Genomic DNA, 17,156 nt, shown 5'->3' with positions numbered 1-17,156 from the left:
CCCACACTGCCTGATTACATGTCAGGATAGGTAAATAACTGCTTAAAGGGATATTTCACTTTCAAACATGTTTGAGGTAATTTTAACATCTACTTAGGCTTTTGTGAGAACAGTTGTTGAGTTGCTTGATTCAGTATTTAGATATTTGATATTCATTTTATCAGAAACTCTCCCTTCCTACTGTATACAAATCCATTGTAACTACAAACTCCATTTTAACCATGATAGATTCATCAAAAACACCCTTCTTTGGATCTGGTGGTGACTCATACTGCCCTCCCAAATAAATGAAAAAAGTTATGTAAAAAACACGGCCCCCTCACGTATTAAAAGGCCAATATCAGTCACCAGAACCAAGGACGGGTGTTTTCGATGAATCTATCATGATTAAAATGGAGTTTGTATAGGAAGGTGTCTGATAAAAATGAATATCAAATATTTAAATAGTAGATATTGAATCAAACAACTTAAAAACTGTTCAGGGTGCTCACAAAAGCCAAGTAAGTACATTCACTCAAGTACTGTACTTACGTACAATTTTGAAGTACTTTTAATTTAGTTCAGTATTTCCATTTTTCAATACATTATACTTCTACTCCACTACATCTCAAAGGCAAATATTTAACTTTTTACTCCACTACAATCATTTGACAGCTTTAGTTACTAGGAATGTGCACACTGTGTCACAATGCATTTTGAGCTTGTAGATCAGCTATTCTTTTAAACGTACACATTTTTAACATTTTGAGTACTTTTACTTTGGTATTTTACTCAAGTTAAACTGTATTTTTATACTGTGGTATTGCTACTTTTACTTAAGTAAAATAAATCAGAGTACGTCTTCCACAACTGCTTCACAGTTGCTAGGTTGCACAGGAAGGGAGCGCCTGATTGTTCCTATACCTATAAATGATGATGATGATGATTATAATTATTATTATTAAAAGACGAAGTTAGTTAACGAGTATCTACTCTGACCATTAAATTAACTGATATTAGAGCACTCTATTATGACATCAACACCAGAGCGCTCTAAAATATCAGAGCAGAATCCAGATTCTCATAGCATTTTTACAAACGCACCCACAGGAGAATTAGAGGGAAAGCAGAGACAGTTCTGATAGGATTCAAACCCAGACCAAGAGGGGTACGTGTGGATCCAAAGCTGTGAGGTATCGGCCTACTAGGCTATCAGTATAGGCACAGGCTAGCACCTCAGTTTTCAATGCATTTAACTGGTTGGCATTAGAACTAGAGCATTCCCAAACCTGGCTTGTCACTGTACTGTATAATAGACTCCAAGCTGTGACTCCCCTCTGCTCCTTTTCATTGAAAATCACTCCCTACCCGTTTCTCTATTCTTTCTCTGTTTCCCTTCAAGCTGATTGATTCTGCAAGCCTTTGACTGTGGAGAAAGCCGCCCGCTTTGTGTCCCATGTGCTGAGTGCTTCCTTGTCCCAACTCTCAGCAGGAGAAAATGACTTTTCCTCTCTGCACAATTGCCCAACTTGTATTTTCCCTAACAGTGTTGTGTTACAACACCTTCTCTCAGAGCCTCCCAGGCCCTTTCTTAATGGGTTCATTTAAACATTTAAATGTCCCACCGTAGCCAGGTTAGAGAAATGAGACAATGTTAGAGAGCCAGACCAGACATCTCTTTAAATTAAATAGGCTACAGTACAAAAAGCCAATCATCTCCAAGGCCAAGCTGAATTGGGGTTAATTGGAATCAAATGAAGGCCAACTTTTTTTCCCCCACCATAATTTAAGAATACAAAGTCCTGCATGGGAGCTTTAAGTAAAAGTATAGTGGTGTGTGTGTGTGTGTGTGTGTGTGTGTGTGTGTGTGTGTGTGTGTGTGTGTGTGTGTGTGTGTGTGTGTGTGTGTGTGTGTGTGTGTGTAGGGGGTATTATTCATAATACTCTTTTATATTCCATCGGCAACAATACGCTACTGACGTTTAAGCAGAAGCAGGTATAAGGGACCATAAAGGGAACTGTGTGAACTTGAACGCTCAGAAGACAATGCGCAACGACACATTCAATGCATACAACAAAGCAGCAACTGCGATGAGAGACAATGTTATGTCTGTCACACTGCCTCCAGACAAATGCGTGTTTACATCTCAGCCCCCTTTGTTTCCCCCAAGCTGAGTGCTACCTGCAGCTAACGCTTACTCATCTCAGTCAGTCCGTCTCCCAAACAACAATCTCGCTCTCGCTGCAGGACCTGCTTAACCCTTTTAGACCGGGAACGCATCTGTGTGTCATTTTTAGCGGCGCTAGCCGCTCTATACCTTTAGGTATAGAGTGGATCCTGCTCTATACCTGACTTTGTCCGTGTTCACCGTCAACGTTCTGATTGGTCAGACCCGTCAACGTTCTGATTGGTCAGACCCGTCAACAAAGTGATTGGTCAAGCTTCACGTGACACATGGCTATAAACACATTATAAACACATATCGATGACAAAATGTATCAAGGCGCCGCTACCTTCACACAGGGTGTGATTTTTTAGATTTCTTTGGGCTATTCAAAAAATAGCAGATATACAAGCTCATAGTGCGGCATCTTTGCTTCTGGGGGATTCTACAAATGTCTTCTAAATCCTAACTGTTTTTTGAAAACATGTATGTTGCTATAATCAGTGGTTCTCAAACTTTTTTCATGTAAAGGACCCCCCAAAATGATATGTATTTAGCCCCGGACCCCCATCTCAAAATATGTTGTTCCAGGGACCCCCTGAAGCACAGATTTGAGTTAAAAATGTTCGCTTCAAAAAATATATATATTCAAAGATTTGCACAAATTTTCACGATTTTACAAAAAATAGCAGAACAAGCAGCTCGTAGCGCGGCACTCGGTGCCGTGCCACGAAAGTGTAGATCTGATATTTTTGAGTAGCCCAAAGGCATCTAAACAGGACACAGATGCGTTCCCGGTCTTAATGGGTTAAAGGAAATCGTGTTTGTATTTTCAGAAAACTTCCTGGTAAGGAACGTAGGCATACATCTGTTTATAGGCAGCAGCGTGCATGAGAAATAAATCCATGCAGGCTTACAGTACATCAGACATGCTGTTTTTATTTGTGCCCCTTTGTTTCATGCTGTTTAATCTTTAAGACAAAACAACAGTTTCCATCCATTGGTGGAAGATCTTGAGACAGGCAGGAGTTTTGGCTGATCCTGTCCCAGCATTATTTTTTTGTCAGGTAAACCCTGTATACGAATGTGCACATTAGCAAGGAGAAGATTACAGTAATCCGATTACACATGAAATGTGACTATAATCATAAAAAATCACACCCTGTGTGAAGGAAGCGGTGCCTTTGGGGCGGGGCTTAACTCATTTCAGTTCGTCGTACCAAATTGTGACTTGGTAGCATGCTGCAAACTGTAATGATGGCTGTTTAAAGCCCAGCCAATGGGCAGACAGAGGAGGCGGGGCTTAAGTAATTACAGTTCGTCCCTATTGGTGGTTTGAGGCCATGTACAACATTTGAACTCCGTAGCATGCTGCGAACTTGAGTTATGGCTGTTTGAAGGCCAGCCAATGGGAAGACAGAGGGGGTGGGGCTTCAGCAATTCATGCTGGTCCCTATTGGTGGTCTAAGTCCACATACCAAATTTGGCCTTGGTGGCATGCTGCAAACTGGAGTTATAGCTGTTTAAAATCCCGTGCTCATCCCGTGCTTCCACGGACATAATGTGCTCATCCCGTGCTTCCACGGACATAACATACGCTGGGGGTCCCTGCACCCCTCTTTGATAAGCAGTGGCACGTGTGGCCAATAAGAGGAGAGATGCCATAGGCAATCTCCATGTGTGTGTGTGTGTGTGTGTGTGTGTGTGTGTGTGTGTGTGTGTGTGTGCGTGTGTTTGTATGTGTTTCTTCTTTGCCGTCAGGCTCATACGGACGGACGGACATACGGACAAAGTCAAGTGTAGAGCGGTTGGCACCGCTAAAAAGGACACTATAATGAAATTACTCAAATTTTGGGGGAAATAGTTGATTACTTGCTAGATTGCTTAGTCACTGTATCTTGTCCATGCCGATTTAACATTAGATTAGCACACTAAAGTATGCTTAAGAAAACATTTGATTTGCAAGAAATCGGCAATGCAATGTGATGTGATATGGCATATACAGTGATACTTGTTCAACGTTATATATACAGAAAAACTAATGCAATGTACAATACATGAAATAGTTTGTTGTTTGAAGCCTAAATGTCCTTTAAATATGCTTTAAACAAAGCATGAAATTGAAAACAGACTGACAAAATGTTCACCATTCCTTTGGAATGGAGCATGAAATTGATGATAGAGTGAAAAGAAAGTTTAGCGACAGGGGAAAAATGTGTTTACAGTATGTGACCTATATTTTAATCAAGTAACCGTTTAGAGCTTAAAGATTAATGCATTGCTATGTGTTCTAACCAAAATAAAAGTAGTAACGCCACGTCCTAACGCCGGCAGACAGTTTCTAATCCTACAGGATTAACCTCCACGAGGATATTCACTCATATGACATTTATATAAACCTGAAACAAATGAACCCGCTCGGCCGCATACAAACCTCAATCTGTCTGGCGCATGATGCAACCCAGCCCACAAATGAATTCTGACGAAAGCCTTCACTATGATTTGGCCGAATATCAACTATTATACAACCCAATAGGTCCATGTGTCACGCATAAAGCCCTTTCAAAATAAAGTGTGCCTTGAATAGTTTCTTTGACTTTGACACAAGTTACCTTGATGACTAAGCCTCCAGCCATCGCTTGATCTCTGCTCTGATGAGTGTTATTACCGCCTGATCGGTGGACTGAGAATGGGTACAATGAGCCACATTGGGACATTACTGCCCCATATTGTTTCCTTGGCAATGGAAGAATGGAGCAGCATGCCTAGGCAGATGTAATCTGGGCAGATTGCAGTAATCAGCTAGCCGCCCCAGAAAGACTACCCCGCCACATCCCTGCCTCGGTCCTGATAACAAAAAATCCCGGTCACAGCCATGCTATTAAATACCATCTCTTTGCCATTATGTTGAAATTATACACCGTAATAACTGTCAATTTTATAAATGGACAGACATTCATGAGCTCCCGTCTTGACAAAAAGACATCAGTATTGAGAAATGATATTATCTGGGCTGTCATGTAGGAGCATTGATCATGCGTCTATCGGTGAAACAAGCAGGGAAACTGAGCAAAGAAGATACAATTCCGTGTTGGAATAAACTCTTATAATGAAGCTCCCTTGAGAGTGTTGTTTACAGTAAACGGAGGCCATGGGGAGCAGTGCTGATTCAGTTATCATTAACATTGTCCAGTTAACATTCCTCTTTGCTCTTAATGTAATTGGGGCCATTCCATTATTTCTGCCCTGATTTATATAAGATTATACAGCATTTGAGCGTGCAGTGTCAGACTCAATGGTGCATAGGCCGCCTACGCCTACACAAAAAAGAAAGTACATCCTGCTTAGGAAAAAAATTACATCCCGATTAGTGCCACATTTAAATCATTCAAAAAAACAAGCTATTCAATTCAAGGAATGTTTTTGGTGTTACCTTGGTTTTTGGTGTAACCTCCCAGAATGCGATTGTCTACAGTCTACCCTAAATTTAAAAACAACATTCTCAATGTAATACTGTACACAGCCAACCTTAATGCAGTACTGAAACGTTGAGGTTTTCAGACTTCAAAGAAGTTTCACTTTTTTTTGTAAGCCACCATTGCACAAAGAAGTATAATACAGGGTTAAGTGGTAAGTCAGACTAATCATTTGTTGATATATAAGAAATAAAAATATATTATATTAAAAGAAACTGCTACTTGATTGATACGGCATTAAAACTTTTTATTATCATGGGGGGGGGGGGGGGACCTTTAGGGTTTTGACTTCTCCCTGACTGCAGATCCACAAAGCAGCTACAGTAGTTTTAGTGGAAATGTCATGGATATTTAAACATGACATGAATGCGCTTTCCATTTATGACCCCCCACCCCCCCCCCCCCCCCCCTCTCCTCCCCCCAAAGCTTCGGCAGATTAAATTCAGACAATCTGAGAACCGGACGATGATGAGGCTTTTTAAATCGAAATGTCGGAAATAAAAAGAATGTCATATGCTCACCCCCGCCCGCCAACTGTGTACTCTCATAAGTCCACCTGTGTGTGTGTGTGTGTGTGTGTGTGTGTGTGTGTGTGTGTGTGTGTGTGTGTGTGTGTGTGTGTGTGTGTGTGTGTGTGTGTGTGTGTGTGTGTGTGTGTGTGTGTGTGTGCGTGCGTGCGTGCATGTATTTATAAAAATGCATGTCTGAGTAGATGTCAAACTGGCTGTACATCTATTTGTGTATAAGTGTGTCTACACTACAGTGTAACACACAGTAAGTGTAGAGTAGAGTGTAACAAAACATGCTCTTACGGGTCTGTTTGTTTCCATTTGTACACTCTTGGGGTGAAATGAACACTCAGGGTTTGACCGTGAACAAGTGCATGTGATGAGACGAGCGAGAGAGATAAAAGTGCTCAGCACTGATTACTGGTTTAGAGAGGGGTTCTAATGAGTGGTGGAGAAAGTATTCTGATTTTCTACTTAAGTAAAAGTGGCAATACAACAATGTCTATAAGTAAAAGTCCTGTATGAGTAAAGCACACAACGTGTCACATCGCGGCGGGTTGTGAGCTTCTAGGTCGGCTATTTTCGAATAGACAAAAATAACATAGGGCTTAATTGGTTAATGCAGGGGTCTTCAACGTTTTCAGGCCAAGGACCCCCTAGCTGAGAGAGAGATGAAGCAGGGACCCCCCTCTATATTGTATAAAAGTTGTGTTTCAGATTAAACTTTTTTTTTTACTTGGTCTGTTCCATTTTCCCTCGACAACTATATCCCTGTGCCAAAAATAGCAGATCTACAAGCTCACAACGCCTCGCAGCGCGAGGCGTTGTGAGCTTGTAGATCTGCTATTTTTGGCTAATTTTCTCCCCAGAATAGGGATGCTAGGGTTCAAGTGCTTAATGTAAAAAAGAAAAATCATACCACACAAAGATTTGGCGGCCCCCCTGTAGTAACTCTGAGGACCCCCTAGGGGTCCCGGACCCAGATGTAGTGGAGTAGAATCACTATAGCGTTGAAAATGTTAAACACTCAAGTAAAAGAAAGGGGGAAAAAAGTACCTGAACATTGTACTCAAGTACTCAGAAATGTACTTAGTTACTTTCCACCACTGGTCCTAATTGAGCCATTGGCTGTCCCCTCTGCAGGGCCCGGTGTGGTGAGAGGATTAATGAAGTGGTGCCACACCGGGGACATCCATCTGACGGCAGACAGTCTTAATGAACTACCACCAGACCCAGACATGCCACTTTTACTAAGACCTCCACTCAAGGCTGGGTTATGACATGCTGAGGGAAGCAGGCCCACTGTTGTTTTAAATGGGCTCCCTTTTTAAAATGGCAGCCCGAGTGAACTTTCCAATCTACCAGAGTGCACTCCAGCCGATACCAAGGTGTAACGTTATGCTTCGTTAACAGTTCCACATTTCTGGAGGGGGCTTAGACTGATTTCTTTGACATGCTGTCACGGCGTGTCAGAGAAATCACTATAAAAGCTCAATTTGTCAAAGGAAGGGCACGATTTTCCACATTGAGACATTTAGAGAGAGGTAGTGTTGATAGATTTTAGTAATGTCAGCGATTGAGTCGATGAGAGATTAAAGTTTCCTGGTTTCAAGCATATTAAAAAATATCTAGAGTCATCCTTATATCACACTTTTCAAATTTGAGAATAAATGTAGTTGGGCAACTGGCGGCCCGGGGGCCACATGCGGCCCCCACCTTCACTTAATGCGGCCTGCAGGTTAATAAGAATACTGATATATTATTGATTTCAGCTGTTACAATTCCAAACATGCAAACATGACCCGCTTTAATTACTTTACTTTGCTTTTTGTCTATATTAGTAGCTTAATGACTAGTATCAAAATGCTATTGTCTTGTTTATGTCCAATGTATTCATATTTAAGTTCATGAAGTTAACATAAGTATAACTAAATGCATTTGAAATGAAATAAAAATGACTTTTCAGGATTCCAATTAAAAAAATAGCAAAAAATTATTCAGGATTCCAATAAAAAAATAGCAAAAATAGCAGATCTACAAGTTCAAAACGCGTCACAGTGTGATGTGTTTTGAGCTTGTAGATCGGCATTTTTTTTCTATTTTTGTGTGACATAGAATGGCGAAGAATGGTATTAATTTACCAAAAAAAAGTTAAAATACGGATATAAGAGGTTTCTGTACAGTATAGTATGCAATGTGGCCCTCTGAAGTGAGTGTGGAAATATAGTGGCCCTCTCCATCATCAAAGTTGCATCACCCCTGTTGTAGATTGTAGTGTGGAGCCCAGAGAAGGCTACAATGCACCAGCAGGTTTAGGGCCATTCTCTCATTAAATGAGGCTCATGGCAAAATCATTGATAATTAAGCCATTAGCACAGGTTCAATAAATCCTTTTCATCGAATAAGCACTGACCTCAGCTGTACTGTGCCGTGGGTGTTCATTTTTTTAAAAGGTGAGTGACAGGGGGCATTTCACTTACCTTACGTGGGCTATTTTAGAACATATGGGGGCATAAAATGTATTCCAACAACATCTGTAATATAACAATGTGTGTCATGGGTGTCAGCACATACAGTACAGTAGGTAATAACATGGATAATCAAGTTTGTCCTGCCAATAGAACAGAGGGGAAAGAGGAAATAAGGTGGACTGAGGGGGCCTTTCTCCTGTCTTTCTCTGGGAGGTGTGACTTTGAGAGTTAGGTGATGCATTGCATACAGTGCAGTAAGTAACGCATTACATACTATTACTGTCATGATTAACAAAGCAATGTAATAGCAAAGCAATTTAACTCATTCACTGCCAAGGTCGACTTTTACGACTTTTTTTCAAAAAGGCCCACACTGCCTCTAAGGTATTTTTTATGCACACTGATTACTAATGCACTACTGCAGGGGTATTCAACGTTTTCAGGCCAAGGACCCCCTAGCTGAGAGAGAGATATAGCAGGGACCCCCTCTATATTGGTATAAAGTTGTGTTTCAGATTCAACTTTTTTTGTTTACTTGGTCTGCTCTTTTTTCCCTCTACACCAAACACCTCTTTGCCAGAAATAGCCGATCTAGGCGTTGTGAGCTTGTAGATCTGTTATTTTTGGCTTAAGTTTTCCTCAGAAAAGGGATGCTAGGGTTCAAGTGGTTAATGTAAAAATGCAAATGGTATCACACACAAAGATTTGGCGGACCCCCTGTGTACTGTGTAATGTGTCTACCATACTTTTTTTAATACTTGTATTAGCTTTTTCAAAATATACGGAATACCCTGCACCGATAGAGAGCATGCCGGAACTGTTATTTAACTGCTAAAATATAAATTTAATACCAATAAAATGATGATGAAAATGATTATTTATTCATTCATTTATCTATTTATTTATTTAACATGTTATGCTGTGCTTACTTGGGGCGTCAGCAACGCCCATGTTAAATGTGAAGGCAATTTTATATTTGAAAGTAACTGCCTCAGCAGCCCAAACACGCAAGGATTAGAAGAGCACAAACAGTATGTGGTATCTAATCCCTATGTGTTTGAACCAAGCATAATGCTTTGGCCTCTGGTACCAGTGGTGGAAAAAGTACTCAATGTGTTTACTTAAGTAGAAGTATCAATACTGCAACGTAGAAATACTCTGTTACGAGTAAAAGTCCGGAATTCAAATTAAAGTATTCACGCATCATCATGTACTTAGAGTATCAAAAGTAAAAGTACTCATTATGCAGAATGTCCCATTTCAAGTTTTCAAATGTATAAAAATCTTTTGAAAAGAGCTCAAGCTCACAATGCGTCGCATCGTCGCAAAAAACATAATGACCCTTAGCTGCCTTAGTGCCAAGACTGACAGCATACAGACACAGTCTGCGTGAATAAAAAAATTACAAAGATTTTTTTGCTCTGGCTCCTCATCTGAAAACAGAGTCGGTGGCCAAATTAAATAGACCTGCCACAATATTAGATGATAAGACTGGCAGATAGGTTGCACACAATGCGTCGGCGTTGCATCGCGACTCATTGTGAACTTGTAGATCGGCTTAAAGGGCTGAAGTGGTTAATGTATTTGTTTTGTAATAATAAGAAAAATCTACAAAGTAACCAGTATGTAAAGTTTTCAAATAATTGTAGTGGAGTAGAAATACAATATTTGCTTCTGAGATGGAGTTGAGTAGAAGTAAAAGTACTGAAAATTGAGAGTACTCCTGTAAAGTAAAAGTACCATACTGTACTTGAGTAAATGTACTTAGTTACTTTACACCACTGTCTGGTACTGACTTAGGTCAGTAAAAACTGATATTGCAGCCCTCAGATAGGCTACTGTACATGTGAGAGAGAGGGCAAAGTTATGAGACAGAACGGGGACAATAATGCTCACATCAGGGGGAGGAATGGCTCCAGAGGGAAGGAGTAAGTCAGCTGCCAAGCGTTGCCGCTCACGCTGCTCTGTCTGCTGAACGATCCCTTTTATGTTGTTTGTGTTGTCAGCTCCGCAGTGCCGACAGGATTATATACACAGAACAACGTATCCCTGGAGACGCAGTGTTTTAAAAGGTCAAGAATTAAATACAATGATGAGTCGCATTTGGGCAGTCCCCTCGCGCTCCCTTGTTGACGAGTACTTTAATATTATTATATAAGTGTTAGAGGTAACATTTACATTGTGGTTCACAAATCTAAAATCTAAAAACCAAGTTGTAACTGAGCATTAACTAATACTAAAGTATGTCACATTAGTTGGTTATCAACTGCATAATCAGTTAAGTAGTTTAATAATGAATAATTACAAACTAAATAATATAGCTGCAAGCAGCGATACAGGGGCCAAGGAATGCAGAGAGAAAAATAAAAAAAAGAGAATGAAAAAACTATAAGAAATATGGACAATAAGCCATAGAAACATAGAAGACTGAACTTGAGAGAAACAAGACTATGCAATTAACAGCTGACCCTAACCTACAGGCATGCAAACAGCCCCGGGGTGAAAAAAGTGACAATGTGCTTCACCCACCTCCACCCAACCCCACCATGGACCATATTGTATGAGGCTGCTGTCCCAGAAACTTTCATTACCTTCAAAGCCACCTTGTCCAGTGCGAGAGTTTGAACAAGCCCCCGCCTCATGTTTCATGGCTGCCGGCCAAACGAGGCATGACTTATGCCTGTTTAAAGTTTGCATTTTCAAACAATTGCTATAGCGCCCCCCTTTGGCCAATTGGAGCAAGATTGGTTGGAATGACCCTCTCTACATTACTGCAAAGTTTCATAAAAATATGAGTCTGCATTTATGTGTTAGGGGCAGAAGAAGAATTTTCTGCCAAAAACTGCAGTATTCATTGGCTCATAAAAGCTTAATTATTTCACTTAAAAACATTTCACCAGAATCTTTGTCGGTATAGGTCATAAAGTTCATAAAAAGTTTCGTGCACATTGATCAAAAATCAGGACCCAGGATGAGTTTTAACTGTTCTTCATATCATTCAAAATGGTCGGAGATCTAAAGGTCAAAGGTCAAAAGTCAGAACGTGAAAGTTGTTCGTCATGAGGAGACGCATATGTGTGTTGAAGTTTCATGGCGATAGCTGCACTGCATGGTTAAGCCAGAACTGGAGAAAAAACGGCGGGAGGAGGAGGAAGAGGAAGAAGAAGAAGGAGAAAGTGTAGAGAAATAAGAAGGGACCATGGCACTGAAGTGCTTGGCCCCTTAATAAAATAACACTGAGATTAATTGTCTGTAAACATTTTCATTATCACTTGTAGCAGCCACTAGGTAAGTTAATAATGTTAATTAATACTTAATCTCTCAAGAACAGATTCTGCCCTGCGGTGGAATCTGTCGGAGGGGTTCGTCATAACGTGTGCGCATTGGCTACAAGTGGGCGTGCCTTCAGATCAGGAAGCGGGCCGCGCTTTACCCAATCAAATGTAGTGGGCGGGATTCACGTGTCCATCCACCCTTCCCCCCTCGAAACTAGCCGAAACTAATTTAACAATAGCGTCCTCGGAGCGGACAAAACCACGGAAAGATATTCACATTTTAACTTACTCTTTCATCATAGAAACAAGTGGGCTTATAACCAAAACCATCCATGTTCTCTGGGAGAAGTGGTGTTAGTGTTCCGTGTAGAAATATTGTTAGTGGGAATGAAAACGTAGTCGCACCAACCGGAAGTGATGCGCTGAAGGCAGACATGAAACCGGAGTTTCCCTGCGCACTGGTCTTCCATTTTCCTCCCGCCAGACCCCACAGACAATATCAGAAAACAGAGGTCGCTGTTTTTCATTTTCTGTGGGGTCTGGCTACGCGAGACTAATTTATACTTAACATATCAATATAAACACATTGTTTATACCCATCATGGGGTCTGATGAGATACTGGTCAAATAGTTGAATACCCCTTTTTAATCAGTATTACGGTTACTAAGTACTACTGGAAGCATGTTATTAGTATGTTGTCGCAATACTGATGGAAATGAATGGTATCGGCTAGCCAGTAGATCTGTTTACCGTCTACTTATGGTGCACTTGCTCGGACCACACCCTTCTTCAAACTCGGCCTTCATTGTGATCTACACGCCGGTAAAGTTTTGTGACTGCATCTTGCGCGGTTGTGAGGATAAATCTTCCTGCTGACATACAGTATAAAGTAAACACCACACGCACACAGACTCACAAGGTGAAAAGAATAACAGCCACACTGTCACGGCTTAAAAATCATACTTCATAGAAATGACTGACAGTCAGATTGTGCTCCTGACTACTGCATGTCTCCGAGGAGTGCCTGCTGTGTACCAAGTGGGCCCCATGCAGTTGTATGGCATACAAAAATATAATGACCCGTAGCCACAGGAACTGTGGTTATGCAATTCAATAGAAAATCGCATCCCTGAACAACTATGATTATAGGCCACTTGGTTGTTGTTATTATGGTCTATATATACTATATGAAAGAGGAAATATTTTAGACTCAAAGAGTTAATGGAGGGTCAGAGCCAAAGCCTGAATACAAAGTGTTGACAGTGAATTGCGTAGTTGTAGCTTATGTAGTGATCCAGTTATGAATGAGTCAGATGAAAGTACTGTACAGTACATGTGGGCTGTGGTGACACCATTTGAGTACAGTAGATTAACAAGAACATACAGCTGTGACTGTACATCCATAACCCATTCAATCCGTGGACGCATCTGTGTCATTTTAGATTTTAGCTATAAACCTGTATTTTTATACTTTGGCTATTCAAAAATAGCAGATCTACATGCCCATAGCGTGGCACTCGAGTGCCGCGCTACGAGCTAGTAGATCTGCTATTTTGTGAAAAATCGTGGAAAAGTTGTGCAAATCTTTGAATTATATATATTTTTAAAGCAAACATTTTTAACTCAAATCTTTGCTTCTGGGGGTCCCTAGAAACAACATATTTTGATGGGGATCGGCAGCAAGAAAAAGTTTGAGCACCACTGATATAGCAACAATAGTTTTTCAGAAAAATGAAGACATTAATTTGTTGAGACATTTGACAGTTACAAATGTTTGCTTTAAAAATATATTATTCAAAGATTTGCACAAATGTTCACGATCTTTCAACAATCTACTATTTCTGAATAGCCAAAGAAATCTAAAATGACAGAGATGCGTTCCCGGATTTAATGGGTTAAGTTCCATCTCAGCAGTGACAGCCAAAGCAACCACTCTGACATATTTTAAAATCCCCTTGATGTAGTGGCAATCACCGTTAGCTTTACATGATCCATCAGCATGACTTTAAAAAAATCACTGGACCAACAGATTCTAATTACTTTAGCTTAATAGTCTCTCACGTTGAATATTCTTTTCTATTCCAGTCTATTAAGTGGAATGATAGCTGAGGGACCAAAATAAGCAGAGCTCTCTGACCCCAAATCCGCTTTAATATCCGTAAAATTACACATGGTCACTGGAAAGTTTGATTTATTCAGACTACTTTGTGATCCAAGGAGGAGAAAAAAAACATTAAAACACAGAAAGGCCCTCAATTTAATACGGCAAACCTTTTACTTCACCTCCTGTAAATCAATGCCCTACAACAGTATCTGCCAGATTAGTTTAAAGATGGGACTTCAGACAGAAGATGGTCAAAATGACTTTAAGGAGTTGCCAGCTCGAGAATATGCATAATGCTAAATATGAGAGAGAGAGAGAGAGAGAGAGAAGAGAGAGAGAGAGAGAGAGAGAGAGAGAGAGAGAGAGAGAGAGAGAGAGAGAGAGAGAGAGAGATGAGAGAGAGAGAGAGAGGAGAGAGAGAGAGAGAGAGAAGAGAGAGAGAGAGAGAGAGAGAGAGAGAGAGAGAGAGAGAGAGAGAGAGAGAGAGAGAGAGAGAGAGAGAGAGAGAGAGAGAGAGAGAGAGAGAGAGAGAGAGAGAGAATTTCCAGCCAATAGTGTTATTTCATTGAGGAAGAAATATTTACAGTGTATCATCACCCGTTTTAGTTACAACGCAGGGAGAGAGCGTGCACACACACTACATAGACACTGATAGTGGCTGATAGCTGGTGTTCAAATAACAATATAGAGAGATAATCGAATGGATTAGAATGGTTTTGCTGACCTCTGATCGTAGCTGGCCTCCTTTCTGCGGCAGTGGAGCGTGACCACTCTGTGGCCCTCACTCCTCACATCCTGGCTTACCATCCACTGGGTGGGGTTGCTGGGCCGAGCCCCGAGAAACGTCACCCCCTCTTTCAACTTCACCCTGTGTGAGGGAGAGAGAGAGAGAGAGAGAAAAAGAGAGAGAGAGATGGTTAAAATCTAACCTTTAGCTACTTTTCGCAATGCAGCACTGTGCCACATATTTTTATGGGGATCGGCGGCCAAAATCATATAATTTTGGGGGTCCTTGACAAGAAAAAGTTTGAGCACCAATAGTTTTTCAGAAAAATTAAGACATTTGACAGTTACAAATGTTCCCTTTAAAAAAACATATATTCAAAGATGTGCACAAATTTTCAAGATTTTTCAGAAATAGGAGATCTACAAGCTCATAGTGCGGCACTCGGTGCAGCACTATGAGCTTGTATATCTGCTATTTTGAATAGCCAAAGAAAATAGAGATAGAGAGAGAGAGAGAGAGAGAGATGGTTAAAATCCAACTTTTAGATAACTATCTGCTTTTCGCAATGCAGCACTGTGCTGTTTACTGTACACGTGTGCTGCTGCTGCTAGCAAAAAGACAACAAACAAAAAAAACCTGTTTAATTCAGCAAAGTCGATACGTCCAGCTGATCATCAAGGCAGGCTGACAGCTGGGGACAGATAAGACAATGAGGCAGGGCTTTGTACCCTCTTTACTAGAGACGTGCCGTCCAGATGGCACAGTATAACGTCTTTGCTTTCTCTTCAGAAGACAGTCACAGCTGTTTTTTGATCACACTGTGCTTTCTTTTTTTGGGGGGGGGGGGGGACATCAGCTGTTTTTATCCATGTGCATTATACTGATCAATCAAATAATAAAATAATTAGGTTCAAACACCTGCCAGTTTATTGCACAATTTGGTTAACTGACAGATGCTCCGTTTCAGACCTCAGTTTGTTACTGTGCACGCATGTCAATGAAATGGTAATCTCTCAAGACAGCTTTGCAATTTGCAATGAAAATCTGTCAGCAGTAGAATAGGAGCTCTCCTAAGGGGGCGGGCCTTTGAGCAGGAAGCTGCTTGCTGTCCTGCAGTGCTTACCATAAAGGGGTGTGGCCAAGCCTGATTTCCTGTTATTTAGGCATTTAAACAAGCTTTTCCTCCACAGGTAAGAAAAATACAAAAAGATTGATGAAATGCTGATGCAGTAAACAGAAATATTTGTTTACCTTCACAAACACTGAATAGCTTTTTTATCCCAACCCCAAAAAGAAAATATTTAAAAACAAATTTTAAAATGCATGAGATGTTCCATGATATGTTGGCATCAGTGTCATTATTTTGATTTAAATCACTTCTGAAAACCTACTTTTATGTCAAGGCCTTTTCATTGTGTATGTATTTCTATTACTTTTTTTATTTTACTGTTTTTCCCTTTCTTTGTTACTATTTATTTAATTGATGTCATTTTATCTTCTATTTTTACCTCCTACGGGCTGAGGCGGGGAGTTTTGGGAGGAGTAGGACGAAGGCTGAGTCAGTAGGATACAACAGTGACAAGTGACAACACACAAAATGTGTGTGGGGAGGAGGAATTAATTGGCATAACGACTTAATTGGGGAGAAAAAAAGGGGTTTAAATTAAGCATATATTAAACTTCAATATATGAAAATATATAAATATAATGATACAATGAACAAGCAAACAACTATATAAACAAATACACTGTAAAATGAACTTCATTTTATTTACTGTAGACCTGCAATTTTTTAAATTCTTGAAAACATTTTTTTAGACATGACCATACACCTTAACCATAACACTCTCTTTCTCCTCAACCACCCTCAGTGATAGATACATCTCTTCATAATCTGAGAAGGGCCATTATGAAAGGGTTCTTTTGACTGCAGCACAAATTACAGTGTCAGTGTCCTTGACTCAGAATGTTACAAAAGGAGGAAAATGTTCACCAGAAGAAAAAAAAGACCTGCAAATGAAGTAAAGTATCTCCTCAATGTAATACAGAGAGATGGAAAATGTAGACAGGAAGTAATTGGCTGTGTAGTGGGAGTTGACCGGTTAATTAGACTATAGTCTCGCATTACCAGACTGTTGCCTCCCACAATTTTCAAATGATTGTGAAATAGTTGTCTGGCTACGCGAGACTAGTTAGACTAGCATTGACTAAAACCTCCAGTTTGATTCTAGCTGCTAAATTCCCCCTTGCCTGCTCTGTGCTTCTCTATACTGTCATGTCTAAATTAAAAGGAATAAAGTAGGCACATGCGTCACTTTTCCACCGGGACACGCCCCCCCCCCCTCAGCTAGACTGAGTGGCAAAACATTGAGCAGCATGGAGTTTAACGTTGTTTAATACAATCAGATAGGACTTTTCCGTTTGGATGTATGGGCTGCCAAGGCCAGAA

The 17,156-nt window shown here is 40.5% G+C and overlaps 1 protein-coding gene across 1 annotated transcript in view; it reads right to left on the bottom strand.

Moving 5' to 3' along the window:
- LOC311044587 (transmembrane protein 132C) overlaps nt 1-17,156 on the bottom strand; it is a gene marked incomplete at its 5' end in the record, with an annotated part of 208,263 nt that overhangs the window by 75,559 nt on the left and 115,548 nt on the right. Inside the window, one exon of the mRNA XM_084056282.1 lies at nt 14,705-14,848. Within this exon, the coding sequence (XP_083912408.1) occupies nt 14,705-14,848 (144 nt within the window). The remainder of the gene's footprint in view (nt 1-14,704; nt 14,849-17,156) is intronic.

This window comes from Gymnoscopelus microlampas (assembly GCF_963454915.1).
Source record: "Gymnoscopelus microlampas genome assembly, chromosome: 4".
NCBI classification, from domain to species: domain Eukaryota; kingdom Metazoa; phylum Chordata; class Actinopteri; order Myctophiformes; family Myctophidae; genus Gymnoscopelus; species Gymnoscopelus microlampas.
This window is presented reverse-complemented; position numbering and strand designations above follow the sequence as displayed.